Here is a 17,814-nt window from a genome sequence, read left to right as displayed (position 1 = left end):
AATTTTACACCTTCCTAACGGCTGGGCAGAAACTTTACCCAATGCACTTGGTTAAAGCATCAATTAATCTTAGCCTCATGCTTAAATTTTCACTTTGTTTTATGATACACATTTGGGGGAAGGGGGAAACTTTTTGCAGACAGTTTCTAAAGCAGTCTTTCAGAGTTCTGTGCGCTTAAGTTTTTGTTTTCTTATAAATAAAAATAGATTCCTATGAAACTAGAAAATAAAGCTAATGTAGAAGATGGAGTCCCTGAGAACAAGGTTAAACAATATAGACAGTTTCCCACAACCAAGGTGAAGAATTCGAAAAGGAAGATCAAAGTAACCTTACACATTTCTATGGTGCTTTCATTTCTTAAAAATGAACAGCTAATGGACTGATGATATGTAACAAAATGGAGCAAAAATACCAACTTGGAAATAGTAAAGTTAATTTGCACAGCTAACGTGATTTTTTTTTCACCTTCAAATAAAACTGCTTTTTTTTTTTTTAAGAAAAAAATATTTTCTGTTGACATTTTTAGATAGTAAAGTATCTTTAGATTTAAAGCCTTTTGGAGCTCAGTCTGTGCAAGGCACATTTCAAAAGAAATTTTCCCATTGCATTTCTGCACCATTATATTCATTTACAAAATACAATTTTTCCCGTCTGTACTCTGTCTAAATGGGTCACTAAGATTCTAAAGTAGGATACTGGCTTTAAGGAGGTAAGAAATGTGACTCTGAAAAATAGCCTGTGTTCAATGAAATTCTCAGGACAAACACAGAACACAACAAAGCACCAGCTATGTACATTTATTTGGTGGTAAGCATCTTACAAATAATGGGCTATCTGTCAAGTGATACTCAGCCAGTGTCCCAAACTCTGGCTATTAGAGCATGGGTACAGAGTGTACACTGTGAATATGGTTTACAAAAATTCAAAAACATGTTGCTGCTGAAAAATTGAGTCGCCATTCAGTTCCATGGTGAATTATAGGTATTCACATCTTCCTTAAACTGAACATAGTTTCATATATAACACTGTATGAGATTTACAACAGAAGGAAAACAGTCAAACTTCTGGAAATGGGTTGTGTTTCCAAAAAGCTGTTACTCACAGTTTTAAAGTATCTCCTCCTGAAAACACACCAAAAAAAGCTAAAGGTGAGAATTTTGGGGGTGTCTCAACTCCCTCCAAGTAAAGTAGCACCCTCCCCACCTCCAAGCACTAACTTAAGAATGAACTAATACTTGAGAGAAGGAACGTTGACCCCCCCCCCACATCCCCCAAAAGCGCAAACATCCTCTCATATTTCTGCCCTCAGGCACAGGTCTTGAGTGTTTCCCCACCCCCCTGTAAGTTTGGCACCAATCACATAACTTTCAATTCACAGAATATACAATGCAAGATATCTGACCCTATTGAGACAGAAACTACATAGGCGCCTGCGATGGCAAGAGAAAAAGAAAAATTAACGACTACCACTTTTGGTAGCTAGAATCCTTTGTAGATACTGAGACATGCACGCATTCACTACGACTTTTTCCATAGGAATTACAAGTCATATAGGATTCGTTAGGGTCTCCAGAGTGAGGGGGGATATCCTATTTTCGTGGGGAAAGCAAGAAGGCTTTTTAAAAGTGACAGTCTTTGACCGCGAATGTTTATACCATATACATACCTGCTCTAGAGAGGGATTTTACATTTTGCTGTCCGCTTCTCTGGCGGAACATTGACTACCGGGAGTTTTAGGAGAGAAAAAAACATAAGCAGGAAAGAGGGTAAACTTGCAAATTCAAGAAATCCCCACAGAAATTCCCATGATCTGTTTCCTCCAAGGCCAACCGCACAATCTTCCTCATCTCTTTCCTCAACAGCCAGGCCGCAACGGCATCTGCAGCAGCAGTACCTGCCGACTTTCTGAGGGGTGGCACTTATTTATGTGCCGGGTCAGCCCCGGGGAGCTAAAAAAGGTGGAAGGGCAGTGCTTGCACGAGAAAATCTGCTGAGCGCTCCCGTCGGACGCTCCGCCTGGGCCCGGCGCTTCAGGGGGCGCCCCGGCCAGAGCAGGCAGGAGCAGCTCCTCGCGGAGCGCGTGCCACAGCCGGTGCTTGTCCCTGATGTCTGCGGACGGGAAGTGCGCCCCGCACAGTGGGCAAGCGAAGGCCAGTGGGGCACCGTGTTCAGAGCCAAAGCCCGGGGCAAGCGCACGAGCGGAGCCTGCCTCGTGAGTGCCTAGGTGCTTGCGCAGATAGGCTTGGCGACGGAACTTTTTGTGGCAATATGGGCACATGAAGATCTCGGGTCCCCCGACACCACTGGCACTACCTGACCCAGGCACCCGGCGCCCTAACACCCCCTCCGTATAGGGGACCTGAGGCAGTGCCGGCTCGGGATGGGACAGCACCTGGAGGCCCTGGTGTGGGGCGCTGTCCTGGTGCTGCTCCTCCCTGGAGCTGTCCCTCGCCGGCAGGTGCTGATCCGCCGCTCGCTCTGCCCGGCTGTTCTCCTTCCCCTCCGCCAAGAAAGATGCAACAGCCCCAGGGTCCGGGGAGGTCGAGGAAGACGAAGGAGGCGGCTTCCCGTCGGCCGAAGAGACCGTGGCAGCATTTGCCGCTGCGGGACGCGGTTTGTGCCAGCGGCGATGGGAGGCGAGGTTCGCGGGGCAGCTGAAGACCTTGTCGCACTCGGGGCAGCGGTACTCCACGCGGACGATGCGGGAGCAGCGGTGCTGAGCCAGGGCGAAGGGGTCTGCGTACTGCTCCTTGCAGAGCTGGCAGATAAACTCCCCCAGGGGCGTGCGGCTGCCCCCGGGGCCCCGGGACGGCGCTCCGGGCTCCTCCTCCTTGATCTTCAGGCCCAGGACAGGGGACGTGGTCACTTCATCGGCGAAGCTCAACTTCCTCATGGCCTTTGGCTTCTTGGCTCCGGCGGCCGCAGGTCCAGACGTGCAGCCCGGAGGTGCCTTGGCACGGCGCTCGTTGCCAGCTGCCCGCTTCAGGCCGTGCAGGGCGGCCGAGAGGGGCGCAGGGTCTGGATGGAGCTCCGGCTCTGGGAACGGTGCCCGGATCGGCAGCAGGAGCTGCTCCCCCGAGGTCGGTGCAGCTGCTGGCGCCGCCGAGCAGGGGAAAGCAGCCACCGCGGCGGCACCCCCGGGGAAGGACTCTGCAGAGACGGGGGAGCTGAGGCAGCGCTCCAGGAATGCCCGGCGCAGCTCCGCGCCCGCCGGCTTCGTGGGGCTGGGGCTGGGCCCGGGACCCTCCGTGCCATCCGCCCTCCACTCCGCATCGCCTTCCTGCCCGCCCGCCCCCGGGCTCACCCTAGCCGCCCGGCAGGGCGACCCCGACAGTTCACGGGCCGCCGCCGCCGCCTCCAAGGTGGGGGCTGCCACCTGCTGCGCACCGGGCTGGGGGGCGCTGGGAGCCTCCTCGGGGAAGGGCGGCGCCCCCTGGGGCCCCAGCAGGGGGAAGACCCGCTCAGCGAGGCGCACTCGGTATGAGCCGCCCGTCCGTTTAGTTCGCTTTACCAGGAAGCCCCTCGGCATGGTGGAGTCGGGAGTGCTCAGGGGGGCAAAGAGACGAGGGGGCGCCGCGGGGCTGCGAGCGGGCAGGCGCCGCAGCTACCCGAGCTTCGCCACAGCCGTCATGCGTGGGCTGCCTTTATAGCTGAGACTCGGGCCGGGGACCCCCGGTCGCCCTCAGGCCGGGCCGGCCAATCAGGAGTGGGAGCGGGCGCCAGGGGCGGGGTTTTCGCGCGGCTGGGCTCGCAGGGGCCCCAGAGGCTGGCTGCGCCCCGCGCCCCGCGCCCCGCGCCCCGCGCCCCGCGCCCGCGCCCCCGCCCGACCTCCGAGCCCCCTCGGCGCGGCCCGGCAGCGCCGCCCCCCCTGCCGCCCCCCGCGCGGACGAAGATACGGAAAGGTAAGGTCCAGAGTGCGAGGAAGCTCGGCACTGCCTGCCTCGGCTGCCTCCGGGGGCGGTCCGGTCCGGGGAGCCCGGCGGAGAGGCCGCCACCCTGCCGCCCCGACGCGAGGGGCTCTGATGCGCGCCGAGCTGGTGGCTCGATGGTCCCCGCGCGGCGGGTGAACCGAGGCAGCCGGCTGGGTGTCCGCCGGGGAACGGGTTAACGTGCCCTGCCCTTCGTGGGCTGATGAGAAGCTGCGACACAGCGGCAGGCGGCTAAATCCACCGCCCTGTGCCCACACTTGACGGTGGCAGCGCGGCCGCCGTCCGGTATCGATCGCCGCTGCGCGCGTCTGTGATACTATGAGGATTCATCTGGGGAGAAGGGCTCTCAGGGCGGGAGGGCCTCTGGAGCGCAGCAGCCGGCCGGGTCCTGGACCCTGGTCCTCAGGGCTCGTAAATGCCCCCTCCCCGACGGGAAAAAGGAGTAGGGAGGGGGAAAGTAGGATCTAATTTTCGACTGTCCTCAGATAAAGTGGTTTCTCCGCTCACACCTTCCACTTGTACTACCCAGAGACATGACTTAGTGCCTGACTGACCTGTTTAGCATGGAGCAGATTGAGTGAGAAATACTGGCAGAATCAGGATTACATCTGCTTCCCCCTGCACAAGTAATACTTTACAAAAGGTGTGCTGGGGCCCGGATTTAATAGATTTTCATCCAGGACTCTGTAATGTGCCGTGCCCAGCACTGTTTTAAGCACTGGAACAGATTCGAAAGTTTGTAATAATAGCTGAACTATGAAATAATTAGAAAATATGACAGATGTATATAATAAAGAGCCAAAAGTCTGTAATACAACGTGAGGATAGGAAAGGGAAAGAACTCGAGTCTCCTTACTAGATCGAACTGGAGAAAAAGATTAAATGTGTTTTTAAAGTGGACTACAGTGTAACAGATGTAGTCGTCAGCACTGCACATTCTCTTCAAAGGGAATGAAGTGTTTTTTAACACGGAGTGCATTATTCTGGAGAAGACCTGGATGGGATTAGATATTTGTTCATCATTAACAAGTTTTAGGCATTCTACTTAAGTAATTTCTAATCTTTTCATACATACACATCAAACAAAGGAGATACTGTTACTCTCCTTTTTTTTTTTTTTTTTTTTTGATGAGGGGATTGAGCCATAGACGTCAGATAAGTAACTTACAAAAGTCACCTAGAGCTCAGATTCAAACTGAGTTCTGACTAATCCCAAAGCTCAGACTCTTTCCACCATAACAGTGGCTTCAAACGATTTTTTTTTTTTCTGGTCGCATCCCACAATGAGAAATAGATTTTATGGTACACACATGGAACTGAAACAGAAATTTCACGAAGTAGTATTTAGTTTAACTAGGTACAATGCATTCTTATATTTTCTATGCAATTATATTTTCTTCTGAAAAAGCTGATCGTAGCAAATCGATAACTTACTCATAGATTAGGACCCACAGTTTAAAACACTTTCATTATGGTGCTTCCCATTAAAAAGCATGACATCATACAAAACTAAGTTAAACTTGATACTTTATAATCAAAATTAACATTCTGGATCACAAAAAGAATCATTCTGGATCACTATATAAAATATTTGAGTCCTTTAATAGTGTTCACAAATTTAGTTTCCCCAATTGATCATTTCTGACACATCAGTTTATGTATGACTTCTACCTCAACTTCTCAACTCCTCCTTTCCTCTTTCTCTTAATGGCCAGGACATACTGTGTGGTGTCGAAAATTTTAGGTAAGATTTTAATACTTTAAGATAGCCTCTTTCCAAGAGAGGCTTTTCCTCAGGTGTATGTAGTACTTTGGAAGAATTGCCGTAGTTGCAACCATATGACTTAGCATTTCTACATGTAGGTAATACACACACAAAATTGAAAACAGGAAGCACACACTTGTATACCAATGTCCATCATAGCATCATTCAGAAAAGCCCAAAGACGGAAACAACCCACTGTCCCCCAACAAATAGGTGTATAAACAAAATGATGTATATACAAATGACAGGGTATTATTCAGCCATAAAAAAGGAAGTGCTGATCCATACAATATAGATGAATCTTGAAAACATTATGCTAAGTGAAATGAGCCAGACACAAAGGACAAATATTATAAGGTTTCACTTACATTGAAATATCTAGAATAGGCAAATTCATAGAGACAAAGTAGATTATTGGTTATCAGGGGTTGGGGAAATGGGAACTTACAGTGGAATGGTTACATAATTTCACTTTGGAGTGATGAAAAAGTTTTACTAATCAATAATGGCTAAAAAATAATGGTAATTGATTTTATTTTATTTTAGTTATTTATTATGAACGTTGTCAATGCCACTGAATTGCAAACTCAAAAATTGCTAAAAGGGGCATTTTTGTTGCAAATATTTTACAATAAAGACTTTTCACACACAAAGCAGAAGGCAAAATCATGGCATATCAGACTGTGAAAAGAATGTAAATGACCAGGTCATTTAATTTGGACCTTATGACACAGGGTAGGCACAGAGAGTCATTTAAAGTTGTTGTGGGTTGTTTTTTTTTTTTTTTTAAGATTTATTTATTTACTTGAGAGAAAGCATGCTCAGAAGGGGAGAGGGAGAGAAGAGAAAGATTCCTCAAGCAACTCCCCACGGAGCCCAAGGCAGGACTCAATCCCATGACCATGAGATCATGACCTGAGGTAAAATCAAAAGCTGGAGACCTAACCAACTGAACCACCCAGGCATCCCCACACCCCGTTTTCTTGAGAGTCATTCAAAGTTTGAAAGTGAGGGAGTAACATTTGCTTTTGAAATTACATGAGGAAAAGTATCTTTGGCTTAACTTTCTGCTAGAAAGAGAAAGGGAAACATAGATAGAAGACTCTCCTCTCAGTTCTTCTCCTAACCAACTGAGAATGTGGGTCTGTTTCTAGAAAAAATAAAATGAAGGAAACTTACAAAGTCAAAAGGGCAGTTATAATGGGTGAATATTTAATGAAGTGATTGTCAGAGATCTGATATTCAATACATGGATTTTTTTTAATAAATAGTGCTAGATGGACAGCAAATGTGTCATCCAACTATCCTTCTGTCTTCCACTGTACATCTATTCAATCACCCATCAAATAATTGCTGTGTATTCTTTCGGTGAAAGTTCAGAAACATAGCGTTCAAGAAGTATTGAACTCTGTTATTTTCAGGAAAACAAACTTGTATAGGGGAGGGCCTGGCCCACCTGGAGCTGTTATTTTTCCTGATCACCACTTTACAGAAATTTACCCCCAACATCTCTGGTTGACCTGAAGGACATCAACATCACCCCAAATGCAAAAGGGTCCACTTCTAATGCTGTCCTTTACCAGCTCTGCTTCATTCCTGTATAAGGAAAGGCAAGCTGTCTGGTGCTGCTGTGCTCTCGTCCTACAACTTCCTCTCCTCCGGAGGCATTGTTACCCCCTTCTTACTCCTCCTCCTTCCTGGCAATGTGTTCTCTGACCTCTCCCCTCTATTCCCCTGTTCTCTCAATATCCAGTGACGGTCTAACCTCCATCAAAGGAGTTTCCTGACTTTCACTGCACAAATGTAGCTGCTATTCTCCATACTCTGTAACACTGGCCATCACATAGGCTAATACTTATCTAATATTGAGTTAGTACTACGTTATCACTATGAAACAGGGCAACTAATGGCTAGTCTATAACAACACACAGCCATTTCTCCTCTGTGTGTTCAAAATAAAATGCATAATTTTTTTCAAAAATAAAAAGAATTGCTGTCAAGTATTTTCTAAGAAATCCAATAGTTCCAGAAGTTCTCCCTCTCCACACACCTCTCTCACCCTGAGTATAGTTTGGTAACAACCTTTCTGGAAATCAGGTGTATATCAGAAGTTTTTGAAAATATGTATGCCCTTTAATTCACCAATTGCTTTTTTAGTAAATTATTTAAAGGAAGGACAAAGATTTATGCACAAGACTATTTATCACGTCATTTATAATTATAAATAATTAGAAACTACCTTGAGTAAATCCTGGTCAGCTATGCTATAGATGAGTAGGTAGCCATAGAAATACAATGATGGACAAATGCATATGCCATAACAGTAAGCAAAAACACCAAGGTGCAAAGGTGCAGGTACAATAAATAACTCAATTATGAAACAACAAAATGAATAAAACAAGGCAATATGCCAAAATGTTGTTGGGCTTGCCTCTCGTTAATAGGAATTTTAGTCTTTTGTTATTTTTTTAAACTTTGTAAAAATTTTGACAGTAAGCATATATCACTCTGATAATCAGAAAAAAAAAATATGAAAGCTACCTTAAGTCCTTTCTGGTGTTAGATGCAGTACCCCGCCCCAGGACACTGTCTGAGGTGACAGTGCAACATGAAATGGAAATTGCACAGAAAAGTAGACTTCTCCAGAGCCACCTGTTTGAGCTCTGGCCCCAGAAAAGAAGATAGAAAAATGGCTAAAAGGTAGGGAAGACAAAGAACTTAAGTAGGTATTCTCCAGTTAGGTATAAATTTAAGTAAATCCTTCAAGGTCTGAACACTCTCCATTTTTTCACTTAGAAATTATGATCAAAGAATATGGTCCCTAGCAAGATTGTGAGTGAAATCTTTGCTTTCTTTATCTGTACCTTCTCTCTTGACAGTTACATCCTTTCCCCCCGCCTTTTTTTTTTTTTTTAGATTTTATTTATTTATTCATGAGAGACACAGAGAGAAAGAGAGGCAGAGACATAGGCAGAGGAAGAAGCAGGCTCCCTGCAGGGAGTCTGATGTGGCACTCTATCCTGATACCCCAGGATCACCAGGATCACTCTCTGAGCCAAAAGCAGATGCACTTAACCTCTGAGCCACCCAGGTATCCCCATCCTTTCCCCCTTCTTAACACTCAGGAACTTCATCTGCACTAATTTGATAAAAACTTATAAATACTGAATTCTCTCTCAAGCTATTTGCATTTTAAGCTTACTTTTTTTGTTTATTTGGCTTTTGTTTTTGTTTTTTTTGTTAGCAGGCTCCATGCTCAGCCCAAAACAGGGCTTGAACTCACAACCCTGAGATCAAGACCTGAGCTGAGATCAAGAGTCAGATGCTTAATTGATTCCCAGGCACCCTGCTTACTATTTCGAGTTGAAATAAATTACTTTGATTTAAATTCAGAAATTTTAAGACAATATGAATCAGTAAATTTTTGAAGAGAGAAACTTCTTGCTCTGAAATCATAGCATAAGTATAAACTCAGATGACTGACCTACTTTTTGGTCACTTGAATATCAAAGGATTACTCAGAAGGAACTTTATGTCTTCTATTTCTCTGCTTCTTTACCTTCACATAGACATGCTTCTATAAAAGGTTAACATTAGTGGCATCTACTAGAGGCCTAATCTCCCCCCAAGAACTTGGAATTCAAACGGTCTCTCGTGAGACTAAAACAAATTTTTTTATATTTCTCTATATATTTTTTAAAGATTTATTTATTCATGAGAAACACAGAGAGAGAGAGAGGCAGAGACACAGGCAGAGGGAGAAGCAGGCTCCATGCAAGGAGCCTGATGTGGGACTCGATCCTGGGTCTCCAGGATCACACCCTGGGCTGCAGGCGGCACTAAACCGCTGCACTACCGGGGCTGCCCTATTTCTCTATATATTTTTTAAACATTTTATTTATTTGAGAGAAAGAGCACAGAGGGAGAGGGAGAAGCAGGCTCCCTGCTAAGCAGAGAGCCCAGTGCAGGTCCATCCAAGGACCCCAGGGATCATGACCTGAGCTAAAAGCAGATGCTTAACCAACTGAGCCACCAGGCACCCCTCTTGCTGAATTTTTTATTGCTGTAACCTACGGACCTATAACCCATTTTTCCTGAATACAGTAGAGGGAAGATAAAATCATAAGCAGCTCAATTCTAGATATTTGGGATTCTTGGTACAGAAAAAAAAAAGAGAAATAGAAAGGTCTTCCTTGCATGGTGCACCCTTGAAAAGTCTTTTCTTCCCCACCTCAGCCACTTGACCCATGGCTTAAATCACTCCCATTCCCTTCCTCCGAAGCCATTCCCCTACAGCGAGAACAATAAAGCCCTGCTCATAAGCCATAGTTGCTACTAACCTAAGGCCTTCAGTGCCCAAGAAAGTAGAAGAATGAAAACAAAGAAGCCTGTTGCTAGATGGAAAGACAAGACTTGCAAGACTACATGTCTGGCATGGTTCATGGAGGGTGGGATCTAAGTTATTGAGGAATTCAGTCTAGGTGTTTTATTTTTTTTTTAATTTTTATTTATTTATGATAGTCACACAGAGAGAGAGAGGCAGAGACACAGGCAGAGGGAGAAGCAGGCTCCATGCACCGGGAGCCTGACGTGGGATTCGATCCCAGGTCTCCAGGATCGCGCCCTGTGCCAAAGGCAGGCGCTAAACCGCTGCGCCACCCAGGGATCCCCAGTCTAGGTGTTTTAAAGGCACAGGACATGGTGTAGTGGTCAAGGGCACAGACTGCCAAGTGAGATAGTCTTGAGTTTAGTTCTAGCTCTACTACTAGCTGTTCAATCTTAAGCAACTTATTTAGCCTCAGTCTCCTCATCACAAAATGGGAAGAGTACCAGTTGTCTCAGAGCGCTTCAATCACTAAGTATTGCTATGTATGTAAAGTACTTAGCACCATGTGTGGCACACAGTGAGCTCTAAATGAACGGAAGGCATTGTTATTACTATCTAAGTGTCTGGGGTGAAGGAAAACTCGTGACACTAATGGCAACTATCAATTCTACAGAAATAATAGAATACTTTATATGAATGACTTATATTTTATGCTCAGTTTAGGATATAAGACAGCATGGATTATGCATAGTATTAAGTATGCTCAAAATTGTTTCCTATGGTTAAAAAAAATTCACACAAAAAAAGAACAGAAGACAATGTAGTTTATAGGATTAAGCCCATGGTTTGGAGTCAGGCCTGAGTTTGAATCCTGGCGGTGCCACTAACTTGCAATTGGATGAGGATAGGTTATTTAACCCCTTTGGCCCCAGTTTCTTGTTATATAGGCACCACAACATAATATTCTCCATAAATGGGTCATAGGTCTGTTGTTGCTTATGGTGAGAGGCTATGATAGGGAGTAGAGGAGCTGAGGCTGGAAAGATAAATTGGGGCAACATGGCAAACGTTACATACCATACTAAATTGGCATGGGTATGATCCAGAGAAAGCCATTGGTTTTTTTCTAAAGCATTTAAGTTATAGAATCAAATCTTTGTTTTGGAAAAATAACACTAATGGCTGTGTTGGAGTAAAGCTCTGGGGTTGAGGTGGAGGAGGTTAGGACAATCAAGCTGAGACAAATATAGGCAGTTCAGCTGGATTTGTGTGTGTTTGTGTGTGTGTGTAGTTAAATATTAAAATAGTTGATAAAACATTATGTGGCCCTAATTATTCAAATATTGAATGGATTGAAATAAGTGACGAACTACATTAAACTATCTCTGTGAGTGCTTTTCTCCCTATGCTAAGCAGTGAAACAGATGATTTATACATTCTGAAACTTGACAGTGGAGGGAACTTACAACTTGACTTTTACGCAGTCATAAAAGATATCCTTTTGCAACCAGCATTCACTTCAGAAACTGCAAGCAATTGGAAGAGTGAAATGGAGCCAGAGAAAAGGACTTTCAATGCCTGAGAAGCTATAACAGAGAGGCATTTTAATTTCTGTGATTCCAGGCACATGCTGGTTCCCCCTCAGATGCCTGTACCTTCCTAATCACGAGTGCTGGCCATCTTCTAAGATAACTCTCTCATCAAACTATATGAGCCAATGCTTTAGCTCGATACATAACTCTCTTATACTGCAGACTCTTTACTATCTGTCAGTGCCACACAAGATGTCATTTTCCTAATTTTTAGAGATTCTGTAAGAATGCGTTCCCCCTTACTTCCAGTCTTAAGCATTAACTATTTTCTGGGGCTGGTTCATTGCTCATTAAAAAAAAAAAAATTGAATTTGAGCACTGTCATTTACTGAGGAGGTGATCTTAGGAAATTTACCTAATCCCCAGGAGTCTCAGTTCTTTATCTCTTAATTAGGCTTAACAATACCTTCATCATAGAATGAGAATTAAATTGAATGAAATAAACTAATATCCTCTACAGAACTCCTTCGTACTAGCGCTCAATATCAGTAGGTCTATTTGGCATTACTTATAAACTCATAAGGGATAAGGATAAAGACTATCTAACCCGCTTTTTACCATACAGAATATGTGCATGCCTGTTCCAAATGAACATTCTGGGATAATAATGAAGGTCATCTATGTGGCTTGGAGAGAAAAAGCTTATCAATCTTAATATGTATATATCTAGACTTAATAAATTCCATCAATATGCTTGAAAAGAATGCATATTTTGCAGTTGTACATACCAAGTATTAAATATATATATATATATATATATACATTTATGTCAATATATAAGTATGCCCTCCCAATATAGATGTGGTGAATTATATTATTTGTGTAGTCTCTCAAGTTTTGCTTTCTATGTTTTGAGGTGGGTCATAGGTAACTATGAATTAAAAGCATTACCTGTGGGACGCCTGGGTGGCTCAGCAGTTGAGCGGCTGCCTTTGGCTCAGGGCATGACCCTGGAGTTCCAGGATCAAGTCCCACATCAGGGTCTCCGCAGGGAGCCTGCTTCTCCCTCTGCCTGTGTCTCTGCATCTCTCGCTGTGTCTCTCATGAATAAATACATAAAATCTTTTTTTAAAAAAAGCACTGTTTAATTGAATGTCTCATCAGTATAAAGCATCTCTCTTTATCCATAGTAATGCTTTTTGCTGAAACTGTTTGGTCTGATGATTTTCTCTACACACGTCAGCTATCTTTAGGCTGGTGCTTGCAAGGTATGTATTTTTCTTTTAATTTCAACCTTTATCATTATATTTTAAAATGTGTCTCCATGGGGCACCTGCATGGCTCAGTGGTTGAGTGTCTGCTTTTGGCTCAGGTCCTGGGATCGAGTCCCACATCAGGCTCCCTGCAGGGAGCCTGCTTCTCCCTCTGCCTATGTCTCTGGCACTCTCTCCATGTTTCTCATAAATAAATAAATAAAATCTGTTTTTAAAAACGTGTCTCCTGTTAATAATAGTTTGTTTTTTTTAACTAATATTTAACTTTTAACTGGAGCATTCAGTCCTTTGCATTTGTATAATTGCTACTATATTTGGAATTAAATCTAACCACCTTTGAAAGTATTTTCTGGGGCACCTGGCTGGCTTAGTCATAGAGCCCATGACTCTTGATCTGGGGGTGGTGGGTTTGAGCCCCACATTGGGCATAGGATTACTTTTTTTAAAAAAGTGTTTTCCATTTGCCTGATCTGTTACATTTCTTTTTCTCTCTTTCAGATTTCTGATTTTTATGTATCAACTTCCCCTCTTTATCAGTTTAAAATTATACACTTTGTATTCTTTTATTAATTTAAAATTACACCAGATATTTTTACTTTATCAGAGTTTATTTTTGACAATATAAGGAAGTTAGAGTACTTTAAATGCATTTACTCTTTCTTGGCATATGCTATTATTGTTGTGTACTTCAATTTTGTATTTTAAGAAATCCATAGGACATTATTATTATTTTACACAATTTAAATTCATTAGATTTACCCATGTTTTCCATTTCTTTGCTCTTTATACTTTCTCATATTTCAGACTTTCCATGTGGGATCATTTCTTTCCTGCCTGCAAAACATGCTTTGAAATTTCCTTCATTGTAGATTTGCTAGGAGCAAATAAAAGAGCTCCAGTGTGTCTAAAATGTCTTTATCACTAGAAAACTCAAGGTTGGTAATTATTTTCTCTCAACATTCAAAATAATATTCCACTGTCTTCTCCTTCCCATTTTTGCTAGTGAAAAGTCAGCTGTCTGTATATTGCTGCTCTTTTAAAGGAATTTATCTTTTTCTCTGACTGCTTTTAATATTTGTTCTTTGTCTTTGGTTTTAGGAAATTTTATTTTAATGTGCTTAGGTATAGTTTTCTTTTCATTTATCATGCCTTCGGTTCATCAGACTTAAAATTAGTGCCTTGAAGTCTTGTCAATTTGGAAATTCCTCAGCAGTTAACTCTTCAAATAATTGCTTCTTCTCATTCTCTCTTTCTTTTCCTTCTCCAGAACCCTAAAACTATGTTAGACATCCTCACTATATCTCCATGTCTTTTACCCTCATATATATATCCCCCTGCCTTTTTTATCCTTTTGCCTCTCCATCCTGCATTCTGGAACATTTCTCTTGATATATCTTCAGGTTCACTAAGTCTTAAAGTATAGCTAATCTACACTTAATATCTTGTTGGATTTTAAATTTTTATAAATTTCATTTATAAATTTATTTATTTTTCATTTATAAATTTATTTACAAAATATAGATATACTTGTAAGATTTTATTTATAAATGTTATTTTAAATAAAACCACGCTATTTAAAATATTCTGAATCACAATAAAATTCTATTTTGTTCTTTTTGAAATTCAAGCTTGCTGGGTTACTTTTTGTGGTTTCTTGTTCTCTGCAGATAATGTTAAGCTGGTCTTTTACATCTTTAAACATAGTCATTATAATTAATTTTTAGTCTAATTAATTTATAGCCCATGCCTCATAATTCCATTATTTCTTCTATTAAGTCTTCATGAGTCTAGTTTTTGTTATTTGTTGTCTATGCTGATTCTTACTCACTTAATCTAGTTTCCTTATGTACCTGATTATCCTTGAAAATGTGAATGTTGTATGTGAAAAATTATAGAAATGATTCAGGCCTATGATCAAAGTATCTTATTTAAGAGAGGACTTATATTCTTTGCTTCCGCCAAGCACCTGGAGGCACCATCAATCCAGAATTATTGCATCCCAAGTTCAAGTTTTGAGATTCACCAGGCCAGGTAATTTGAATACAAATGGTAAATACTCAGGGGCTTTGGCGTCCCAGTATCTTGTGGGGCAGGATCTCCCATTAGACTTCTTATTATGTACAGGGTTTTGCTGTCCATCCCCCTTGCACTACATGTCTATCAAAATGAGGATTCTGGGGGTGCCTGGGTACTCAGTTGGGTAGGCATCTGCCTTTGGTTCAGGGGCTGATCTCCAGATCCTGGGATGGAGCCCTGGGTCAGGCTCCCTACTCAGCAGGGAGTTTGATTCTCCCTCTGCTCCTCCCCTACAGCTTGTGTGCTCCCAAGCAGGCACGTGCTCTCTCTCTCTCCAAATAAATAATTTTTTTTTTTAAAAGATGAAGATTCTGACGTTTTACCAATTGGCAGTTTCCTTCAGAGCAGAGCAGCTTCCATATTTCAATTTCCTTTTTCTTTGACTGTTAGTCTGGTAATTCCATACTACTTTTTGACATCCTTTTATGCTTTTAGAATATTTTTGAGACCCAGATCTATTAGTTATTTTCACTGGGAGGAGTGATCTGTCTAATTTATCCTAACACTGCTAGAACCATTAAGACAGACTAGCATTTTAAATATTTTTGATAAATATTGAGGAACTGTCCTTCAGAAAGTTTGTGCCTATTTATACTTCTACCTACAGCTTTAAAAATGCCACTTTCCATTTTCCCTTGACCAGGTTCTATCACTTGTAAGAAAAAGAATTTGCCAGTTAGATAAGTAAAAAATATGGTTTTGTTAAAATAAATATGTGGGGATGCCTGGGTGGCTCAGTGGTTGAGCATCTGCCTTTGGCTCAGGGAGTGATCCTGGAGCCCTGAGATTGAGTCTGTGCACCACAACCCCCCCCCCATCGGGTTCCCTGTGGGGGGCCTCTTTCTCCCTCTACCTGTGTCTCTGCTCTCTCTCTCTGTATCTCTCCTGAATAAATAAATACAATCTTTAAAAAAATATGTGCTTATTTAATTCCTAATGAAGTTTCAATAAAAGTAACATGTTTATTGAAATTGCATTTCACTTCTGTAATTTAACCTGTTCAAAATTTATGTTTTCTTAGATTCTTAGGCTCTCATAAAGCTGTTACCTATCAGAAAAGCTACACAGTTGTCTTTACAGTTCCTCGGGAAAATGTGAATGTGCCGCGTTTTGTTTTCAATACTGTATGGAAACAGGAAAAAATAAAACAAAAATTTAGAAAATACAGCTCATTAAAAAAAAAGCTACACAGTTGTTAAAATATTAAAGTATTTCCATATCAATTAGCAAATAGCCACTTCCTTCCCAAATGATCACACCTGGACTACCCTGGTCACTCTAGCCTCTCCCAATCACCACCTATCTTCTCCCCATTATCCATCAAGTAAAAAGTCAGTATCTACCAGGCCAGTTGTCTTCAGGGCACTACTGTAGCCCTATGGCCAAAGTCAGTTCTTATTGGTTAGTAACCATTTCACAAATACTATTAAATATTTTAATGTAACCCATATGCATATATATTGAAAGTATTTTTCCCATTTGACAATAAAACTTTAAAACACACCATACTAGGGGCAGCTGGCTGGCTCAGTTGGTAGAGCATGTGACTCTTGATCTCGGAGTTGTAGGTTTGAGTCCCACGCTGAGTGTAAAGGTTACTTAAAAATAAAATCTTTAAAAAATAGTAACAATAAAATACACCATACTGTATTCTTTTTTCCTTACATATCCTTTTTCCATAACTTTTCTTTATAATTAGTTGCTGTTTCTCTCAAAATTATTAGTATTACTATAGCTATTTTCCTTCAAATTCTCTCAGCTCTTAAAAATCTATAAAGGAATTTATTCACAATACGACATAAGATTTTCATTGAATTTTACTGTGTTCTGGAAACCTATCAAACTTATGGTTATCCATTTTATGCTTTTGGCAGGCACCACAAATTTCAATTTTGTAAATGCCAGTAGAAGCCAAAATAAAGTAATAGTTCGTTCTGGACAAGCAAGAAAGTATTTTGAGCTAATTTTTATTTATGATATGTTACCTACTGAAGAAGGAGAAAACTAATTTTTGTGGACTAAATCATTTCATACTTGCCCACGATATTGATCTATAAAGATACTAGCTCTTTTATGGTCTTCTGCCAAATATATCAGCTAGATATTATGATCTCTTTTTTATGATTACTGTGTTTTAAATCTGATAACCACACTATTGCATTGTTATCCAGGCAACATCTTCCGAGCATTTCAATTATCTCAATCTCATGCAGACCCACATCAAAAGCTTTTACAAACATTTAGATATATTGTTTGTCCATGGAGTTTTCTTTATCCACAAACTTGTTGAGTAATTTTATAAGACCAAATAAATCAGATTTGCCTGGCATAATCTGTCTTCATAAACAAATGCTGTCCGCTGCCCATCACATTGTTATCTAAATGATTTCAGATCAATTTGGTTCACTCTAACTTGGGCAATTGCATTCTGTCAGCCCCAAACTCCCTCTGTTTTTCAATTGGAGACATTATTCTTCCTTTCACTTAACAAAGTGTTCTGTAAAGCAAGCAGGCAAGTATCTGAACCAATAAAGCCTAGTTTCCTGAAGATTTGTGTCTGATAGGCTAACTGAAACTATGTATTATATCCATGTCATAGCTTTAACTGGTGACATTACCTAAATCATTGTACTAGATGTCATAAGTAATATTTTGTGTTACATCAATAGGAAATGTAGCAAAACAAGGAATGTCTTCCTTCCATGTGTACTTACAGTACATATAACACTAGATTCCTTGCTACATAATTAGAGTTAGTGAAAATTGAGTTTTATATCAGAAGTTAATAATGACATACAATGGCTATGAGATGATTTCATTGGAAAATTTGTTACATGTTATACTAAGGCAGAAAGATCACTGCGCTTTAAAAAACTTATAGTTCTATATTACAAGGTAAAGGAACAAAGT

At 41.8% G+C, this 17,814-nt stretch overlaps 1 protein-coding gene across 1 annotated transcript; it reads right to left on the bottom strand.

Annotated features, from left to right (window-relative positions):
• Positions 1-769: 769 nt before the first annotated feature.
• On the bottom strand, positions 770-3,633 carry INSM2 (INSM transcriptional repressor 2). The gene has a single exon (XM_026019045.2). The coding sequence runs from the start codon at positions 3,528-3,530 to the stop codon at positions 1,857-1,859; it is 1,674 nt and encodes a 557-aa protein (XP_025874830.2). The 5' UTR covers positions 3,531-3,633; the 3' UTR covers positions 770-1,856.
• Between the last annotated feature and the right edge of the window lie 14,181 nt (positions 3,634-17,814).

This window comes from Vulpes vulpes, chromosome 6, assembly GCF_048418805.1.
Source record: "Vulpes vulpes isolate BD-2025 chromosome 6, VulVul3, whole genome shotgun sequence".
Lineage (NCBI taxonomy): Eukaryota > Metazoa > Chordata > Mammalia > Carnivora > Canidae > Vulpes > Vulpes vulpes.
The sequence above is the reverse complement of the archived record's forward strand: the minus strand, read 5'-3'. Positions and strand labels throughout refer to the sequence as shown.